The 17437-nt window shown below is 39.7% G+C and overlaps 2 protein-coding genes across 7 annotated transcripts in view; both read right to left on the bottom strand.

Moving 5' to 3' along the window:
• Positions 1 to 9503, bottom strand: part of LOC123768419 (zinc finger protein on ecdysone puffs) — a 40681-nt gene extending 31178 nt beyond the window's left edge. For both annotated transcript variants that reach the window (XM_045758922.2, XM_045758923.2), the window contains exons 1-4: positions 9367 to 9503; positions 6065 to 6121; positions 4440 to 4754; positions 4004 to 4214 (exon numbers count right to left, since the gene is read on the bottom strand). In XM_045758922.2, coding sequence (XP_045614878.1) covers positions 4004 to 4214; positions 4440 to 4754; positions 6065 to 6120 — 582 coding nt within the window. In that variant the 5' untranslated portion in view covers position 6121; positions 9367 to 9503. The remainder of the gene's footprint in view (positions 1 to 4003; positions 4215 to 4439; positions 4755 to 6064; positions 6122 to 9366) is intronic.
• A 2787-nt stretch (positions 9504 to 12290) lies between these two features.
• Positions 12291 to 17437, bottom strand: part of LOC123768420 (zinc finger protein on ecdysone puffs) — a 42224-nt gene continuing 37077 nt past the window's right edge. For all 5 annotated transcript variants that reach the window (XM_045758926.2, XM_045758929.2, XM_069336356.1 and 2 more), the window contains 3 exons: positions 16830 to 16958; positions 14698 to 14828; positions 12291 to 14110 (listed from right to left, as the gene is read on the bottom strand). In XM_045758926.2, the coding sequence (XP_045614882.2) occupies positions 13957 to 14110; positions 14698 to 14828; positions 16830 to 16958 (414 nt within the window). In that variant the 3' untranslated portion in view covers positions 12291 to 13956. The remainder of the gene's footprint in view (positions 14111 to 14697; positions 14829 to 16829; positions 16959 to 17437) is intronic.

Raw genomic sequence — 17437 nt, 5'->3', positions numbered from 1 at the left:
AAGTTATGGATCAAATTCAAATTCTCAGAAATAACCCAATTTGAAGATCATTGTCAAATAAGCTAATTTTTTTTACTATTTGTATTAATTTTAAGGTTATTGCTAAACCTTTGTCAGAAGTTTTTAATTTTGTGTATTTATGACATGAAAATGTGAAAACTATCTACTTTCAATTTCACACTCTTAAGAATAAAGTCTGGAATGCACCCTTAACATGAATAAAATGTCATGTTATGGCATGTGGAATACAAAATAGAAGGCCCCCACATACACCTATAAATCATGTGAAAAGACCTTAAAGTACTCTGATAAGATATCTAGGGATAGTTTTTGAGGAACCTGAGGACCACAATGAACACTGCAAGGAGGCCATGCTATACTTTCCAAGTTCAGAATCTCTCCTATTCTCTAGGAAGCTGTAATCATTAGGTTGATCCATTAGGTTCAGCGGTCATCATCATACAACGATTTAAACAACTGCTGTCTGAGTATTACATGTATATTGTAAATATGGATATAATAGCTCTGTGGATGTAAATAAAGAAAAACAAGTGATGAATGTAAATAAAGCAGATGTAAAACAAGTGTGGATGTAAATAAAGAAAAACGAAGAAAAAATCAGCGAAATATCCGAGAATAAAACAGGAAATGTCGGCTAAGTCAAGCACCTGGTATTGAGAAGTGTCAGGCGCGGCCTTGTATTCCCCCTCCACTCAGTGGAATAAAATATTTACTTATTTTTGTGTTTATTCTTACATTTTGCATAAAAATTAATTCTATAATGAAAAGTATTTTGGAATTTAATTTTTTGTGCATAGGCGGGTATGACCATTTCTCTATAGCCGTTGTCCAAGGTTAACCCCTGGGCAGCGCAGTTATTAATAGCTGACAATACTGCTGTACGCAAGAAAAAAAATAATTTCCTTCTAAAAATGTTAAAATGTGTTCCCCGATTACAGGAAAAACAATTTATTACTTACCATTGACATTGAATGAGCCAAGAAATCTCGCCGTAACGTCATCAAACTTGTTCACTCGGTGCACGTCCCAGTGGCGTCAAACACAGCATTCAATCAGCCGAGGTTGTAACCGATTTATCCTCGTGGCATTATTTACGATGTCAGAATGTATTTTATCAATTTTTTTCATTGACATTTGTTCAATACATTGTCACTGTTTTATTATAATAAATCTTGCAGAAAATCAATACACGCTCGCATATTCAGTGTCACAATTATGCACACAAATGATTTCTTTTGCAGCAAATATAATATGTATTCAGATTTTTCATCAATATATACATGCACTCACTCAACATGTACAGGTTTTTGCCCCATTATTGGACATTAAAAGTTCTGAAAGTTTGAAACTGAAATCCTTCCCATAACTAAAAGGGCACATCACATGCTTGGTACCATGTTAACACCAATTTACATTTGTGGCCTCCTTTGTGTGGTCTTACAATGCACTCATACTGGGCTCTTGCACACTTTTAAATTTATACTTTGTAAATATATATTTACAAAATTAAATTTTCAGTAGTAAATTTTCTATTTTGTGTAATTGTAAGGCCTCCCTAAAAGCTATTGGGATCTGAATGCCTCAGAGAAATGTCTCTGCTAAACTTTGTTAGTAATTGTATCATCTATGCCCACTATGGGCACGAACAGAGGGTTAAGTAAGTTGAGAGCGCATTCATGCTTCTTTTTCTCCATGCTATAGCATTTGCTTGGCAAACAGCTGACACGAACAGCTTAACTACGCCTGGTAACACCACACACTACTGTAGGATTAGTTAAACTAATATTAGACTCCACATCACTAAAGGTATAAAATGAGTCATCTGCCACGTATTGGTGGCCCAAAGCAACATCATGCTGCTGGTGGTTGTGGTGGCAGCGGTGGTGGTAGCAGTAGTGGCAGCGGATGGTGGTGGTGGTGGTGGCAACGGCGGTAGTGGTGGTGGTAGCGGTAGTAATAGTGACTACTACATGCATTTTGGTTTTCTTCTAGTGCCTCAGTGATTTTGTCGTAGTATTCACCTCAAGTAGTGGTCAAGTAGCTGCGAGGGGCATGATCTTCCTGCTCTAAATCCATGTTGGCCAGGGTTGTAGTGATCATTGGTCTCCATGAAACTGGTGACCCGACTCCTGATCACATACTCAAATACTTTTATTATGCGAGATGTTAGTGCAACTTGTCTATAATTCTTTGCCAATTTTTTGCTCCCTCCCTTGTGTAAAGGAGCTATGTCTGCAGATTTAAGTGCATCTAGTATCTACCCCATGTCCAAGCTCTTCCACCGCACTATACCGAGTGCCTGCACTACTGGCACTTTGCTTTTCTTTATAAATATTGAATTCCTAGAGTCAAAACCCAGGGCTGATTGCATTGGCATGTTGTAAATTCCTCTCAAAATCTGCCCTGCTCGTGTTGATATTAGTTATATTTTCAGGAGTTTGGATATCAAGCATAAAGAAGTTGCCCACTTTTGTGCTGTTTATTGGGGTGCTAAACATGTCCTTGTACATCTTTTTTAGGATTTCACCAATTTCTTTGTCATCTATGTATGAACCTTCACTTGTACAAATAGGTTCAATACCGACAGTGGTTTTTACTTTTGATTTCACAAAAATGAAAAAATATTTTGGGTTTTTCTTTATCTCTTGTACACCCCCCGACCTTGTTATCGGACCTCAATCATTTGTTTATTTCATCTATTCATTTACGATCCGGCCCCAGGTGGTACCTACACAATGGAGAAGCCTATGTGGTTCCGCGGCCGGCCACCAAGTTGTCAGTGGTGCCACTGTTTGCTGGCATTCAATCCCCAACCATCCAAGTTGTTGGGCATCCCCCCCCCCCCTTCCCACTCCTGTTTCATTCCAAATCCTTTTTAAGGATTTCACCCTGATCCCTTGGCTTGACACTTTCTCATGATAGTTCCCTTCCCTTGGCAAAACCTCCTCAGTGAAATTTTAGAAGGACCCTTATGTTAACATTTACAATATTTACTAGGGACAGGTTTGGAACAGTCATGGAAAAGATGGAAAGGACTGCCTAGACCTTTTTTTTTTAGACAAAACTCCACTTTCGTATAAAAGTTTATGTGCATCCCAAAGTTGGTAAAAATTTGCCTAGCTCCTGTGTAAAATTCAAATGGCAGGGTAGGGCAGGACTGGGCATTTTGAGGTCTTACTATATGACATGAATTGGTTAAACACTATTTTTAAAACCTTGAATGTGGTAGGGATTGTGGATGGTGATTGTGGTGTTGATGGGTGGTGGTTGAGGGTAAATGAATAAGATTTATTGTCAGAAATAAGATGGCAGTGACTGGGTTAAGAGTGCTCACCTATCATGTACAGGTAATGTCTGGCACATTATGTGCTGTTGCCTATATTTTTTGAACAGACATTTTTAAATCTCTAAATGTACAATCGGTTTCATTTGCTTTTTAAATTTATTTGGGCAGCGTCAACCTCCTTCCAAATCATCTCACTTGTTGACTGCCACAAGCATTAAGCATTGTCCTCTTGATAAAAATATTGTTGCAATAAAGTAACACTATGATAAAAGTAACTTAAGTTTTATCATGTGCCTACAATATAATTTTAAAAGCCTTTGTATTGATTTGTAACAATGAAAAAAATTATGGCTGCCTATTTAATTAATCTATGAGCCAGACCTGTAAATAATTTTTTTTGTTTTAGTGTTATCGTTGTCTTGTACGGGTCAAATATCAGCAATTTCAGACAAGTTTATCTGACTTAGACAAGTCTTATATGGACTTTGATTTAGTCCTGTAGACACAGGGCTACATCAAAGATTAATTAAAGATGTAGCCATAATTTTTTTTACATGTTTCAAGTCAATATGAAGGGTTTTAATACAAATTACCAGAATAAGAAAGCAAGATTAACTTACAAATCAACAAGATATACCTACTGGAGATAAAGATACAAGCATGACAAAGTGGTTAAAAAAATAATAATCAACTTACCGAGGAAAGGACAGCATTCAAGATATTCAATGCAAGCTTAGATTCAGTACTCCCCATATGAGTAAGCTGGTTAACCGCTCCAACAATATCTGAAGAACGACCACTATCCATCAGCCCACCAGATCCCCTGGGCGTAGGCAAGAATCCAGCTTGATTTCCTGCAGCAACAGCTGGAGCCATACCTGTCTCCCAGGGGCTAACCACCTGCCTACTGAAAATATTATGACAAATGACATGAGAAAAGGGTGAGATAGTGCAGAGAATAAATAACTAATGAGAAAAAAAGGAAAGAAAATAAGCAGAAGATTGATAAAAACAATTACTCAAAAGCCTTGTACTGCATCTACATTTCAGAGAATTACCTCCTATATCACTAGTTTTTACACAGTAATTCCAATTTAAAGTCCAATTCAAAATTATTAATTAAAAAAATTACCTGCCATAACCAGCATGGCTATAGGATGAACCTCCATAAGTGGCAGTATCACCATAAGATGCACCACCACCATAACTGGCTCCACCATCATAAGCAGATGATCCCCCATAACCAGAAGAGCTACCATAGCTTGTGCTTCCATAAGCTGAAGTACTACCATAACTTGAAGCAGTGGCACCCAATCCATAACTGCCCATGGTGCTGTTGGTACTTCCTCCCCCTCCATAACCTCCAACACTTCTGTATCTTGGTGCACTATAACTGCTACCATGGCCATAATCAATAGTCTCCCTTGATCGCTGCATGCTTCCTGATCTGTAAAAATAAAGTCACTTAAATGTCTTCTTTTTATATACTTAGTCCCTATTCTAGATTTTATATAACCAAAATTATGTGGAACTGAGTTCCACACTGGTCTGAGCTAGGATTCAGTTGCCAATGGCAGCTGAGAGAGGTATAACTATATAGAGAGCAGTGAAGGGAAGGCCTGGAAAGTGTACAATGCAACTGGGGATTTGCCAAAACAAGGTTGAACACAAATGTTATATTTACAGTAATCTAGTTTAATCAGGTAACCTAACACTGAATTATAATGTAGATGAATATTAGTGTGTTGCAAGGTACTGTATTACATACCTGGAAAGGGTTTTGGGAGTTTTTCTTCTCCCCAATCTTGGCCTGAGGCCAGGCTTGAAACACAGGAAAGCAAGTACAAAATAACTGTCTTTTGATCCAGATTAAGCATATTTACCCTTTAGGAAGTGGTTATAGCCATATGTTAAATCCCTGGACCAATGTAGTTATTACTTGCCAATTTTAGTCATTGCTCAATTTTCCATACAAGTGTAAACATGGTAATACTACATCTATATGGATGTAACAAGTATTAACCCTACTCTTACACCCATGAAAATTCTATAAACATGGTAATACTACATCTATATGGATGTAACAAGTATTAACCCTACTCTTACACCCATGAAAATTCTATAGTTTTTAAATGCTTATAATGTGATGAAGTTATGTACCAGTTGTCTTCCAATTACACTCATCATCAAATTACAATTTGACATTTCCTGTTGGTGTTTCATAGTGCAATGGTCCCCCTCATCAAGCTTCCTCTTTAGGTGCAAGCGAGGATTTTTTTTTTTTTTTTTTTTTTTTTTTAATTTTCCTTACCTTTTGCACACAAAAATACTTCTTCCAAAAAAGGTACTTATAATTTCAATATTTTTGCACACAGCCAGAGTGGCACCAATTATGATGGCTTCATTTAGGGATGCTCGTATAGGGTACCAATAATACAGTCTTGTTCCTCCTGTATTCACAATCTAGAATTACCAATTTGAATCCTGGACTGGACAATAGTTGGGCACATTTCCTATCACCTAATGCTTTTGTCCACCTAACAGTAAATAGGTACCCATAAGTTAGCCAGCATGTTGTGGGGTTGCATGCTGGGGGGGGGGGGTCAGCAATTTGACCTGGGGGGAGGGGAAGGCTCAAAATAAGCCTAACATGCACTATGTATAAACTAGCTGCCTGTCCCAACAATGAATTATTATTAATTATTTAAGAGGGTAAGAAGTACAAAGACAAAATTTGGAGTCTTGTTAATTCCATACCTTTCTCTTCTAGATCCTGCACCAAAACTAGAATCAGTGAAGTAACGCTCTGGCATCCTGGAAGAAACAATACAGTACTGTAGTTAACATGAAATTTCCTTCAACACATTCCAATAACCATACAGTACCAGAAAAATGGTAAAATTTTAATTATGGGCTCTTTCTTCTTTAATAGAAATACAATATACTTTATTCACTTTAGTTAATTCATTGAATAAATGAGTGAATTCACTCACTTCAGTGAATTTAGGTTGATCGTACCTGAGCAACCAGGCTGTGATTACATATTTAAACCTGCTAGCAGTGGCATCCAACAGCCTGGCTGACCAGTCCAACAACCAGGAGGCCTGGTCAAAGACTGGGACGTGGGACACTGATCCCCAAAATCAACGAAAGGTAGTTTTAGTACTGCTGTATTAAAAGCACAAAATAAATTTATAAATTCACATATACAGTAATTTCCCGACAAACTCTGTTCTTTTAAAAAGGGGTAAATGAACATGTATAAATGAATATGCTGTACTATGTCAGCCTCGGAGCAATCCTAAAGTCCTTGGAAAAGATGACCCCTTACATTTAATACTTAAGTTTCAATATTAAATATATTTTCAATACCCAAGAATAAAATACCTGCCAAGGATTTGCCAGCAGCCGGCCAAATCCTTAAACTCCAAACTGCATCAGTAAGGTAATTTCAGCATTTAAAATTGTTAATTTTGAAACTTGGCAAGGAAACTGTCCAGTACTATGCAGAAATTGATCGTAATGTGGCTCAAAAATAACCCAACACATGAAATGAAAGTGACTTGGTCAGTCCTGAACCATTAATTTCTTTTATTTAGGAAGATAATTTCTTTTTTTTTAGGAAAATAATAGGCTACAAGATGACCTAGACAAACAATAAATGGTCCAACAAATGGCTACCAAAATTCAACTCGAGTAAATATAAGGTAATGAAACTAGGCGATGGAAACAGGCCAGACATAGGATACCAAATGGAAGATGAAGTATTTCATGAAATGGACAGAGAAAGATCTAGGAGTTGATAACACACCAAACTTATCTCCTGAACCCCACATAATAATATGTGGCATATAAAAGGCCTGGTAACATCAGAATTGCATTCGGGACCCTGTGCAAGGAATCAATTCAGAACCTTGTATACCACATATGTAAAGACCAATCCTGGTGTATACAGCCCCAGCATGGAGCCCGTACCTTGTAAAGCACAAGACGAAGCTGAAAAACGTTCAGAGGTATGCCACTAGACTAGTCCTATAACTAAGAGGCATGGGTTATGAGGAAAGGCTGAAATGCACCACACGACAATGGAAGACAAGAGTAAGGGGAGACATGATCACTACCTACAAAATTCTGAGGAATTTGACAGGGTAGCCAAGGATAAACTAACACGGGTGGTATGCAAACAAGGGGACTCGGGTGGAAACTGAGTACCCAACTGAGTAGCTCGGTCGATTAAGGCAGTGTCTGGGATGCTCCCGGATGCGGGTTCGAATCCTCGTCATGGCCCTTGTGGATTTGTTCATGAGTACCCAAATGAGCCACAAGGAAGTTAAAAAGAACTTTTTCAGTGTCAGTAGTTAACAGGTGGAATGCATTAGGCAGTGATGTGGTGGAGGCTGACTCCATACACAGTTTTAAATGTAGATATGATAGAGCCCAGCAGGCTTAGAAATCTGTACACCAGTAAATTGACAGTTGAGAGGCAGGACCAAAGAGCAAGAGCTCAACACCCCCCTCCAAGCACAATTAGACGAGTACCTGTCAAAGAAATAAAGTCTAGTGCCGCACTGGTCTGAATTTTATTCCTTAGGTCAAGAAAAGGGATAATGAAGCATATCGCTCTGGGAGAAGGATGCCTCCCCCCAGCAGATCACTGTGGGGGAGGGTCCCCCACTGCAGATCACTGTGGGGGAGGGTCCCCCGCTGCAGATCACTGTGGGGGAGGGTCCCCCCGCTGCAGATCACTGTGGGGGAGGGTCCCCCTGCAGCACATCACTGTGGGGGAGGGTTCCCCCGCTGCACATCACTGTGGGGGAGGGTCCCCCGCTGCAGATCACTGAGGGGGAGGGTCCCCCGCTGCAGATCACTGTGGGGGAGGGTCCCCCCGCAGCACATCACTGTGGGGGAGGGTCCCCCTGCAGCACATCACTGTGGGGGAGGGTCCCCCTGCAGCACATCACTGTGGGGGAGGATCCCCCCGCTGCAGATCACTGTGGGGGAGGGTCACCCCGCTGCACATCACTGTGGGGGAGGGTCCCCCCGCTGCACATCACTGTGGGGGAGGGTCCCCCCGCTGCACATCACTGTGGGGGAGGGTCACCCCGCTGCACATCACTGTGGGGGAGGGTCCCCCGCTGCACATCACTGTGGGGGAGGGTCCCCCCGCTGCAGATCACTGTGGGGGAGGGTCCCCCCGCTGCACATCACTGTGGGGGAGGGTCACCCCGCTGCACATCACTGTGGGGGAGGGTCACCCCGCTGCACATCACTGTGGGGGAGGGTCCCCCGCTGCACATCACTGTGGGGGAGGGTCACCCCGCTGCACATCACTGTGGGGGAGGGTCACCCCGCTGCACATCACTGTGGGGGAGGGTCCCCCCGCTGCACAGCACTGTGGGGGAGGGTCCCCCCGCTGCACATCACTGTGGGGGAGGGTCACCCCGCTGCACATCACTGTGGGGGAGGGTCCCCCGCTGCACATCACTGTGGGGGAGGGTCCCCCCGCTGCCGATCACTGTGGGGGAGGGTCCCCCCGCTGCACATCACTGTGGGGGAGGGTCACCCCGCTGCACATCACTGTGGGGGAGGGTCCCCCGCTGCACAGCACTGTGGGGGAGGGTCCCCCCGCTGCAGATCACTGTGGGGGAGGGTCCCCCCGCTGCACATCACTGTGGGGGAGGGTCACCCCGCTGCACATCACTGTGGGGGAGGGTGCCCCCGCTGCACATTACTGGGAGGAGGAGCAGGGCGCCATGATCCAGGCTGCGCGCCTCCACGCTGCGCAGACCATTCGCTGCCCGACAACACTGGCATCACCACAGGATCAATACCTCTGCCATGCCCCACACACCTGCCTGGGGTATGGCATCGAGCCACGTGTGGTGCCACACACCTCGACCATCCCGGGTGTACACATCACCCATCACGCCACGCCGGCCAACACATATCAAGAATTAAATAACTGGCTCCCCACACACTAGTCTCGTACCAGCAAGTACACCTCCTTGCGCCTCAATTATCCATCACCCGCTCCAGTAGTACTCCAAGACCTATCTTACCTGTACTAAGGAGGGCGTTAAGAAGCGGCGTTCAAGACGTAAACGAGAGGGCACACAAGACAGTAGCTGAGAGCGTCCCTGGCAGCCCCACTAGTGATGGCGGCGTCACACACCAGCCTCCACCACCTCCAAATGTTAGCTTATTCAATTTCTCTACCACATCAATTATTATAATGAAAATATGTATTTTTTTATATAAAAATACAATGTATTATTTTTATTAATAATAAATTACAATATATACTTTAATAGGGATATCGTTGAGAGAAATAAATGTGAGGGACGCCACCCGCCTGGCAGACTATACAACACTTCCTCCATGCTATGGGGCAGGTTTAAAACAAATGTTAAAACAAACTTACCTAACCATTAAAATACATTAAGATGTTGTAAATAATATGAAAGTATTGTGCGCAAAATCGTTAACAAATAAAAACTATAGTTTTTAGGCTCGGAATGTCTGAACAAATCAACCAATTACGAAAAAGATGTACACGAAATAGACTATAATTTCCTCTAAAGCATAAATATTCCCCGCCAGCCATAGACCAAGCAATATCAAACTTACAACAATTATGTTTCTTGTATATATCAGATCCACAGTTGACTATGCCGTGCCTCAGTGTGTTATAGTGCCTGAAAGAATGTTTCAACAGTTTGACAAAAATATTCTCATGAGAACATAAGAACCACCCAATTCCACTCATATACATGTCCAGCCCACGTTTGAAACAATCGAGGGACCCCACCTCCACCACGTTACAAAAAATCAACAACCCTGTGACCGAACCAGTATTTACCCAAGTCTCTCCTAAATCTAAACGTATCCAATTTATACCCATTGTTTCGTGTTCTGTCTTATGTTGATACCTTTAATTCCCTATTAATATTCCCTTTGTTATGTCCCTTCATCCACTTGTAAACCTCTATCATGTCACCTCTAACTCTTCGCCTTTCCAGCGAATGCAATTTAAGCTTTTATAATCTCTCTTTATATGACAGGTTTCTAATTTGGGGAATTAACTTTGTCATCCTACGCTGGACACGTTCAAGTGAATTTATATCCATTCTATAGTACGGCAACCAAAACTGAAGAAAGATACTGAAAGAGAGATACTGTTTAAACTTTATAATTGTGTGGGATTGGAGTATTAGATGAACGTATAGCTAGTTTTTTTTATCTACACTGTGTAATCTTTCATACTGAACAGGGTAGCAACACATTGATGTGCTTGTTAATGAAACAAAATATTTACCAGAATTTACCTGAGGGTTACTACAGTATATCTCTAGCGACCTTGAAGAAACAGGAAGCCAGGGGCTTGTCAAAAATCCCCTATTTGTGCTGGTTTTTAGTCTCTGTGGCGCAGTGTTAAGACACTGGCCCCAAGTTTCGCAAGCGATTTGGCCTGGGTTCCTATCCTGGCCGGGAGGATTGACTAGGCCCCAGTCCTTAACTGTAAGCCTCTGTTCACCTAGCAGTATAGTCGTAATAGTTTGGTGCTTTCCTTGGTAATAACCTCACCTAGCAGTTAATGGGTACCTAGTTGATAAACGATTTGGCAGGTCATATTCCAGGGAAAATTAAGATTAAGTACCTGTCTGAAACGATATGCATGCTACTGGCTTTACGTGAATGTAAGGACTCTTGTATATATAAATATAATAAATTTGTTACGGCATCGGCGGGTTCGTGGATTTTTAACCCTGGGTGAAAAAAACAGAAAAAGCCGTTCCTGTTTTCTGTCCTATATTATGGCTTGTCGAGCTTGAAACCGTTGTTCCTTATTTCTGTTACATCCGTCCTTTTACATAAATTGTTTGAATCAATATCCTCCATTATACTCAGTATTTTAAAGGTTTCGACGAGATCAGTCCCTGTTATGTCAGATTCGTAGTGTTAAGTGATGTGGCCCTCAACGGTTCCTGGCACTAGACTTCACTTACCGGGTAGTTCTGGAATGATTTTTTGTTGCCTGGTGTTGAACTTTCTGCAAAACGGCTCTCTTACTGAAGATGTCTTCATGCTTGGATGCAATAATTCAATTAAAGTGGGAGCGCACCAGAGATTTATTCAGTTCGATAATTACTTTCTTTTCCTTGAATTCAAGGGTTCGCTTAACTATTCCTAGGGTTTAGTTAGTTTTTTTTTTTTTTACTTAGCTCCCACTTGTGCAACTTTCAGTGAATGATAAATTCAAACTCCAAGATCATTTGTGTCACCAATCTGTCGCGAGGTAATATTAATTGGGTAGTGAAGTAGATTGCTATGACCCACATGCAATGTCTTGATTTTTTAATAATAAAATGCATTTGCCAGTCTTCCGGCCATTTGTGGAGTTCATGTAGAACGCCACAGTTTCACGTAAAGGCCTCAGTATCATTTTCATTTCTCACATGATCATAAATCTTGGTGATATCTGCCAATTTGATGATGTGGTTTGTAATATTCTTATCTACCTTACCATGCGATGATTTTAGTGCTGGTTTTTGTCCATCATCATTCAAATAATCTCATCCTCCAGCATATTGGTGAACAACAACTCGACATAAAGAAACTTTATCACTTCAATGCCTGTGACCCACCCACACAGAGGCACTGAATCTGGGCCCTCTCTTTGGGGCCAGACTGAACAGCTACACATTACAGATGCCTTCAAAGATAAATTTTCAGGATAATTAATAAATTTAAATTTACAACAATTTAAAAAAAGTATAAGAAAATATGAGCTGATTGAGGGGAAGTCACCTGCAGAAAAAATACCTGTTATACTTCAGTAATGGATAACACAAGTTCTGTATATATATTATAAAAAAACAAAATTGTATATAATTTTTTGTTATAAAATCTTTTATATAAATTTTTAAATAAAATCAGACTCCTTAATTTTACCTTACCAGCAATGAAAAGGATCAAATAAATGTTTATTATATTTCATCTCTGTTTATTGAACTCTGAGCAAATAAATTTTGTTTAAATAAATGTGATCCTCATTACATTTTGAGTTACAATAAAACATCAAATTATAAAGATAAAACACAAATGTAATGACTGGTAAGAAAAAAAAAAAGACTATTACAGATAGACGAGATGCATGCACTATGCCTTCATTGCAATCTCATGACTTAAATTTTTAACAAAAATACAGTAACTTTACTAACATTTTGATAGCATTAACAATTTAAAACAAGTACGACATGATGAATGTTCTCGTATAACATCAACTCCAGCAGAAGCACTGCCACACCATATATGGCACACACTCCCACTACTACAATTCTAGTGTATTGAAAATCATACAGTTTCCAAAATAACTAAGTTTATTAGACTAGCAACTGTATGCCATAATCAGATTTTGAGAATGGCAATCTATACTTTCTATACAAATTTCCTAATATTATAAGAGCAAAAATGGATGCAACCACAGTATTAATCTAAATATTTCCTACCTACAAGTCAATAATATAAATTCTTTCACTTGTACTTACCTTTAAGAGCTTGTATCAATATCTGAATTACGTACATTAAATATAAATCTACCAGCACTTGAAAATTGTCAAAATTGTTTTTTGTAACAAGCTGGACAAATGTACTATACAAGTATTTATATCCATATTATCCAGTGAAATGCTAATATTACAGGTACAGTAACAAAAAAGTTGTTTCATTTATGTATAGTAGCCCATACATGTTAAGTGCACAAGACTTTAAAATTACAACAACAAAAAATGAAATTGTAATTATTCTTAAATTATACCATATTTTAAGCTGGTCAATATCGTGTCTGACAAATACAAATATCTGTATGGAACTTACTTTATTATTTTTTTATTTAGATCAACTAAGTGAATTTCTACAAAACTCTGCATTCTCAACATTGACAATCTTACTTAGTAACACATTCATTCATTTATTAAAATTATTTCAGCTTACTTTTAAATACTTAATGATTTTATTTCCTGTTGAAATGTTCCTTTTTTCTCTATTCGTCTAGCAAATCATCCTGTATCTCTCATTGTTCTGCCCTGAAACCTCATATTTCAAGTTTTTCTGACTTGAAACATCACACTTCAGCACTGAATATTTTTTAGCTTTTATCTTTCTTCTACAATGGCTTCTCGATATTTTATACTAAAAGTAAACTGAAGTCATGTACATAGTACAGTGTAGCGATAAAATAACATTGGTAAAAAGCAACCCAAACATTCTTCAACACACAAAACTCTTTACCTTAATTACAATAGTTTATTTTATACTACAATCTTTCCACAGATAATGACAGAGTATGGATATGGAAACAAAACCCTAACTCTGTGAAAGAGGAAGAATAAAATGGGAATTGTCTACTACGACATCCATTTAGAACGAATGTAAAACAAGTAGTTACAAAGCATTAAAGCAATGAAAATCTAGTAAACTGTTGCAAATTCAAGAATATTTTTCAAAGTACACTTTAAAAATGTCATCTTGTGTGCCTCTACAATAGTCATATAGCAACAGCAAACATTTCCATGGCTTATTACTTAGTGTTGGTTGTTAATGTGCAATTCTAGTTTATGTATGAAATTCATGTAGTCCTCTGAAAGTATTTATTTCCTTGTGCCACGTACTCTTCCCCTTCCTCTACCTCTTGCCTTTCGCCGAGGTGTGGAAAGTGTAGAGGGAGCTTCACATTCATCTTCACTTTTTTCCCCTTCATCACTTTTGGTTTCATCATCTACTTCAACAGCTGAAGCATTAACACTAAAATTAAAGAAAACATATTTATTGTAATTTGCCAAGTTATTTCAGATTATTGTGTTACCAAAAATTTAAAGATAAAATTTACTACCGTTACATATTATTAATTTCACAAGGCTGTTGCTACGTTAATATATCAACTGATTTTATTTGACTTATGGTGTGCCATGATGACATACTTTGATACCAAATTCAATGCACAAAATCTATAAATATTTTGTTATTTTTTTTAAACCAAAATTGTATTTAAACTTCCTATGCATTGCATCCCCTTTAATTGATGGTTCCACACATAACTTATACTTTACTTTTGCATTATACTGTATTAACTATTGTACAGTGTGGCTGTTTAATGTGACAACCCCGTGGTGCACATAAAATTAATAATTCCCTAATTTTTTTTATATTATAATGCATTTCCTGATAATGGCAAATAAAAAAGCACAAATAAATATTATGTGGCCAGGTTTTAGATGAGCTGCTGTAGGGAAACAGCTCATAGTTTTCTGGTTTGCTAGGAACATCAATGACATTCTAATGATCCCTAGGCTAGGTTGAAAGAGATGGAAGAAGTTCCACCAGCTACTCACCCATTTCCAGCTTTATCTTTTCTACTACTAGAACTCTTATCATCCTTCACACCAGACGAATGCGAGCCATTTTTCTTTGTTTCATCAGAGTCGGACAATGCTTCCTCAATCACTGATGATCCAGAACCATCCTAATTGAGAAATGTAACAAGACATTTTAATGCAGTACACACACACAACAACACCATGCAAGATTCCAAGGGGATTTGATAAAGTAGACAAAAAGCAATGTTCAAAGCTAAAAAGAATGAGGGTGAATGCTGTACTGTAGACAGCCTGACAGCTGAGTAAACAGCGCTTCAGATTCATAGTCCTAAGGTTCTGGGTTCGATCCCCGGTGGAAGCTGAAACAAATGAGCAGAGTTTCTTACCTGTTACCTAGTAGTAAATAGGTACCTGGGAAGTTAGACAGCTGCTACGGGCTGCTTCCTGGGGATGTGTAACAAAAAGGAGGCCTGGTCGAGGACCGGGCCGCGTGGGGACGCTAAACCCCGAAATCATCTCAAGATAACCTCAAAATAGATGGAAACTAGAAACATGAATGTGTCATAAGGATGCCACAAAGAAGTTCTTCGGTAATGGAGTTCCAAATAAATTAAATGGGTTAGATGACGAAAAGGTTGAAGGTAATAGTTAATAGAAGCAAGTTCTAAATAATTGTTTGATGTAAAGAGAATGATATACAATTAAGGATAGAAATGCCTACATAAATACTTGTAAGAGCTCGCTAATCTATATCCAATTAACCAAAACCTTTAGTTAATCCGGTCAAAATTACCGTTAAGTCAGCATTTTTGTCTGCCAAACTCCGACAGAAATCTGTGTTACTGAATGACATCAGAAGACCCATGCTCACCAGAAAGCCAAGGGCCCTCAACTAGTGAAGTTGTGGCAGTAGGTACTCAAAATTTTTACCTTATCAATTTCAAATTAGTACCAAGGGGATTTATTTTCACCTACATACCTTATAATTTCCCAAGCAAGCATGATGCAACATGTGTTGGTGTGGGCAGTTTGTTTTTCCTGATAATGCTTGGCACAAGATTACATTTTCCCTTACAGATTTTCCTGCCTCTTATGTAGTAGGCAGTCACAAGTAGTCACAGCCAGTCAGGCAGTCACAAGTAGTCGCAGCCGGCAGTCGCAAGCAGTCACAAGCAGTTGCAGCCAGTCAGGCAGTCACAAGTAGTCGCAGCCAGTCCTGCAGTCAGGCAGTCGCAAGCAGTCACAGGCAGTCAGGCAGTCATAAGCAGTTGCAGCCAGTCAGGCAGTCACAGCCAGTCAGGTAGTCACAGCCAGTCAGGCAGTCACAAGCAGTCACAGCCAGTCAGGCAGTCACAAGCAGTTGTGACCAGTCAAGGCATTTACATCTAATTCATGAAAATTCGGTACACTAACATAGAAGAGGCAATGGGTAATGGGAGCCGGTCGGCCGAGCGGACAGCACACTGGACTTGTGATACTGTGGGTTCCGGGTTCGATCCCGGGCGCCGGCGAGAAACAATGGGCAGAGTTTCTTTCACCCTATGCCCCTGTTACCTAGCAGTAAAATAGGTACCTGGGTGTTAGTCAGCTGTCACGGGCTGCTTCCTGAGGGGGAAGGCCTGGTCGAGGACCGGGCTGCGGGGACACTAAAGCCCCAAAATCATCTCAAGATAAAGACTCAAGATAAAGGCAAGATCAAAAATACTAGAGCTACAAGATGTAATAAAAAAGAAACACTTATCACATTGGCAGAAATATAACTAGAGAATTCTAAATACAGTAATGTGATATTTTCAAGGGCTATTCAGTCGAGAGATGATAGAAAATGTAAAGAAGACAAAGGTATCGCAGTGCTGGCAAGAAAACTTATCAACATAAGAGAATTAATGCTTGATAGCAAACTAGATGTTGAAAATTTTGCTCTGCAAATCCACAACTAGATTGAAAAGTTAATAATCATAGCTGGCAGCAGCCCACCAATAAGTAACACGGACCAAGGAAAAACTATATGCCAAACCCCCAAGGAACTTATAACATATGAAAAAAATTAGATTTATTAATGGAAGACCGTTTGTACTGAGCGACTTTTAATATACGTAATCATGACTATTTTTTTATAGATGGTACAAAGTATATACGCAACTTACATTTTTATTTAAAATGTCGGTGTTGTTTTGTCCATTCCTGTCATCAGTTTTGGATGAAGTTTTGGCAGCATCAGCAGCATCTGCCTCTTGTTCATCATCAGTGTCATCTTGTTCCATCATATCAAGGTCCTGATTTTACCAAGATGAAAGATTTTGCAAATGAAATAGTAATAAAGGACAGAATTAAAATAATTCATAATACACTATAAAGAAGCTAAGAAAATTGAATCAGGCAAACACGAGGGAAGCCCGATTGCTGGTGATGGGACGGAGGGAAGGAATGGTGCCCAACCACTTGCAGTCGGGGATTGAACGCCGACCTGCATGAAGCTAGACTGTCGCTCTACCATCCAGCCCAAGTGGTTGAACTTGCTGGCCAGCCAGCAATGGTAGAACTATCGAAATTGTCCACAAGCAATCTAAGGTCATGGTGATTATATAACTTTTTATGCTATCTACTAGCTTTGTAATATTTAAATTACAAACTCTCCTCATGGCTCTTTTTTTAGGGGGGGATGGGGGGGCATTAAATTGAATAGTTGACACTGGAATAGATCTTGTATGAATCTCTAGGACCTGTGGTAATGGCTGCAACTGATTTTTAGGGT

The sequence above is a fragment of the Procambarus clarkii genome, chromosome 35 (assembly GCF_040958095.1).
Source record: "Procambarus clarkii isolate CNS0578487 chromosome 35, FALCON_Pclarkii_2.0, whole genome shotgun sequence".
NCBI classification, from domain to species: Eukaryota; Metazoa; Arthropoda; class Malacostraca; order Decapoda; family Cambaridae; genus Procambarus; species Procambarus clarkii.
The sequence above is the reverse complement of the archived record's forward strand: the minus strand, read 5'-3'. Positions and strand labels throughout refer to the sequence as shown.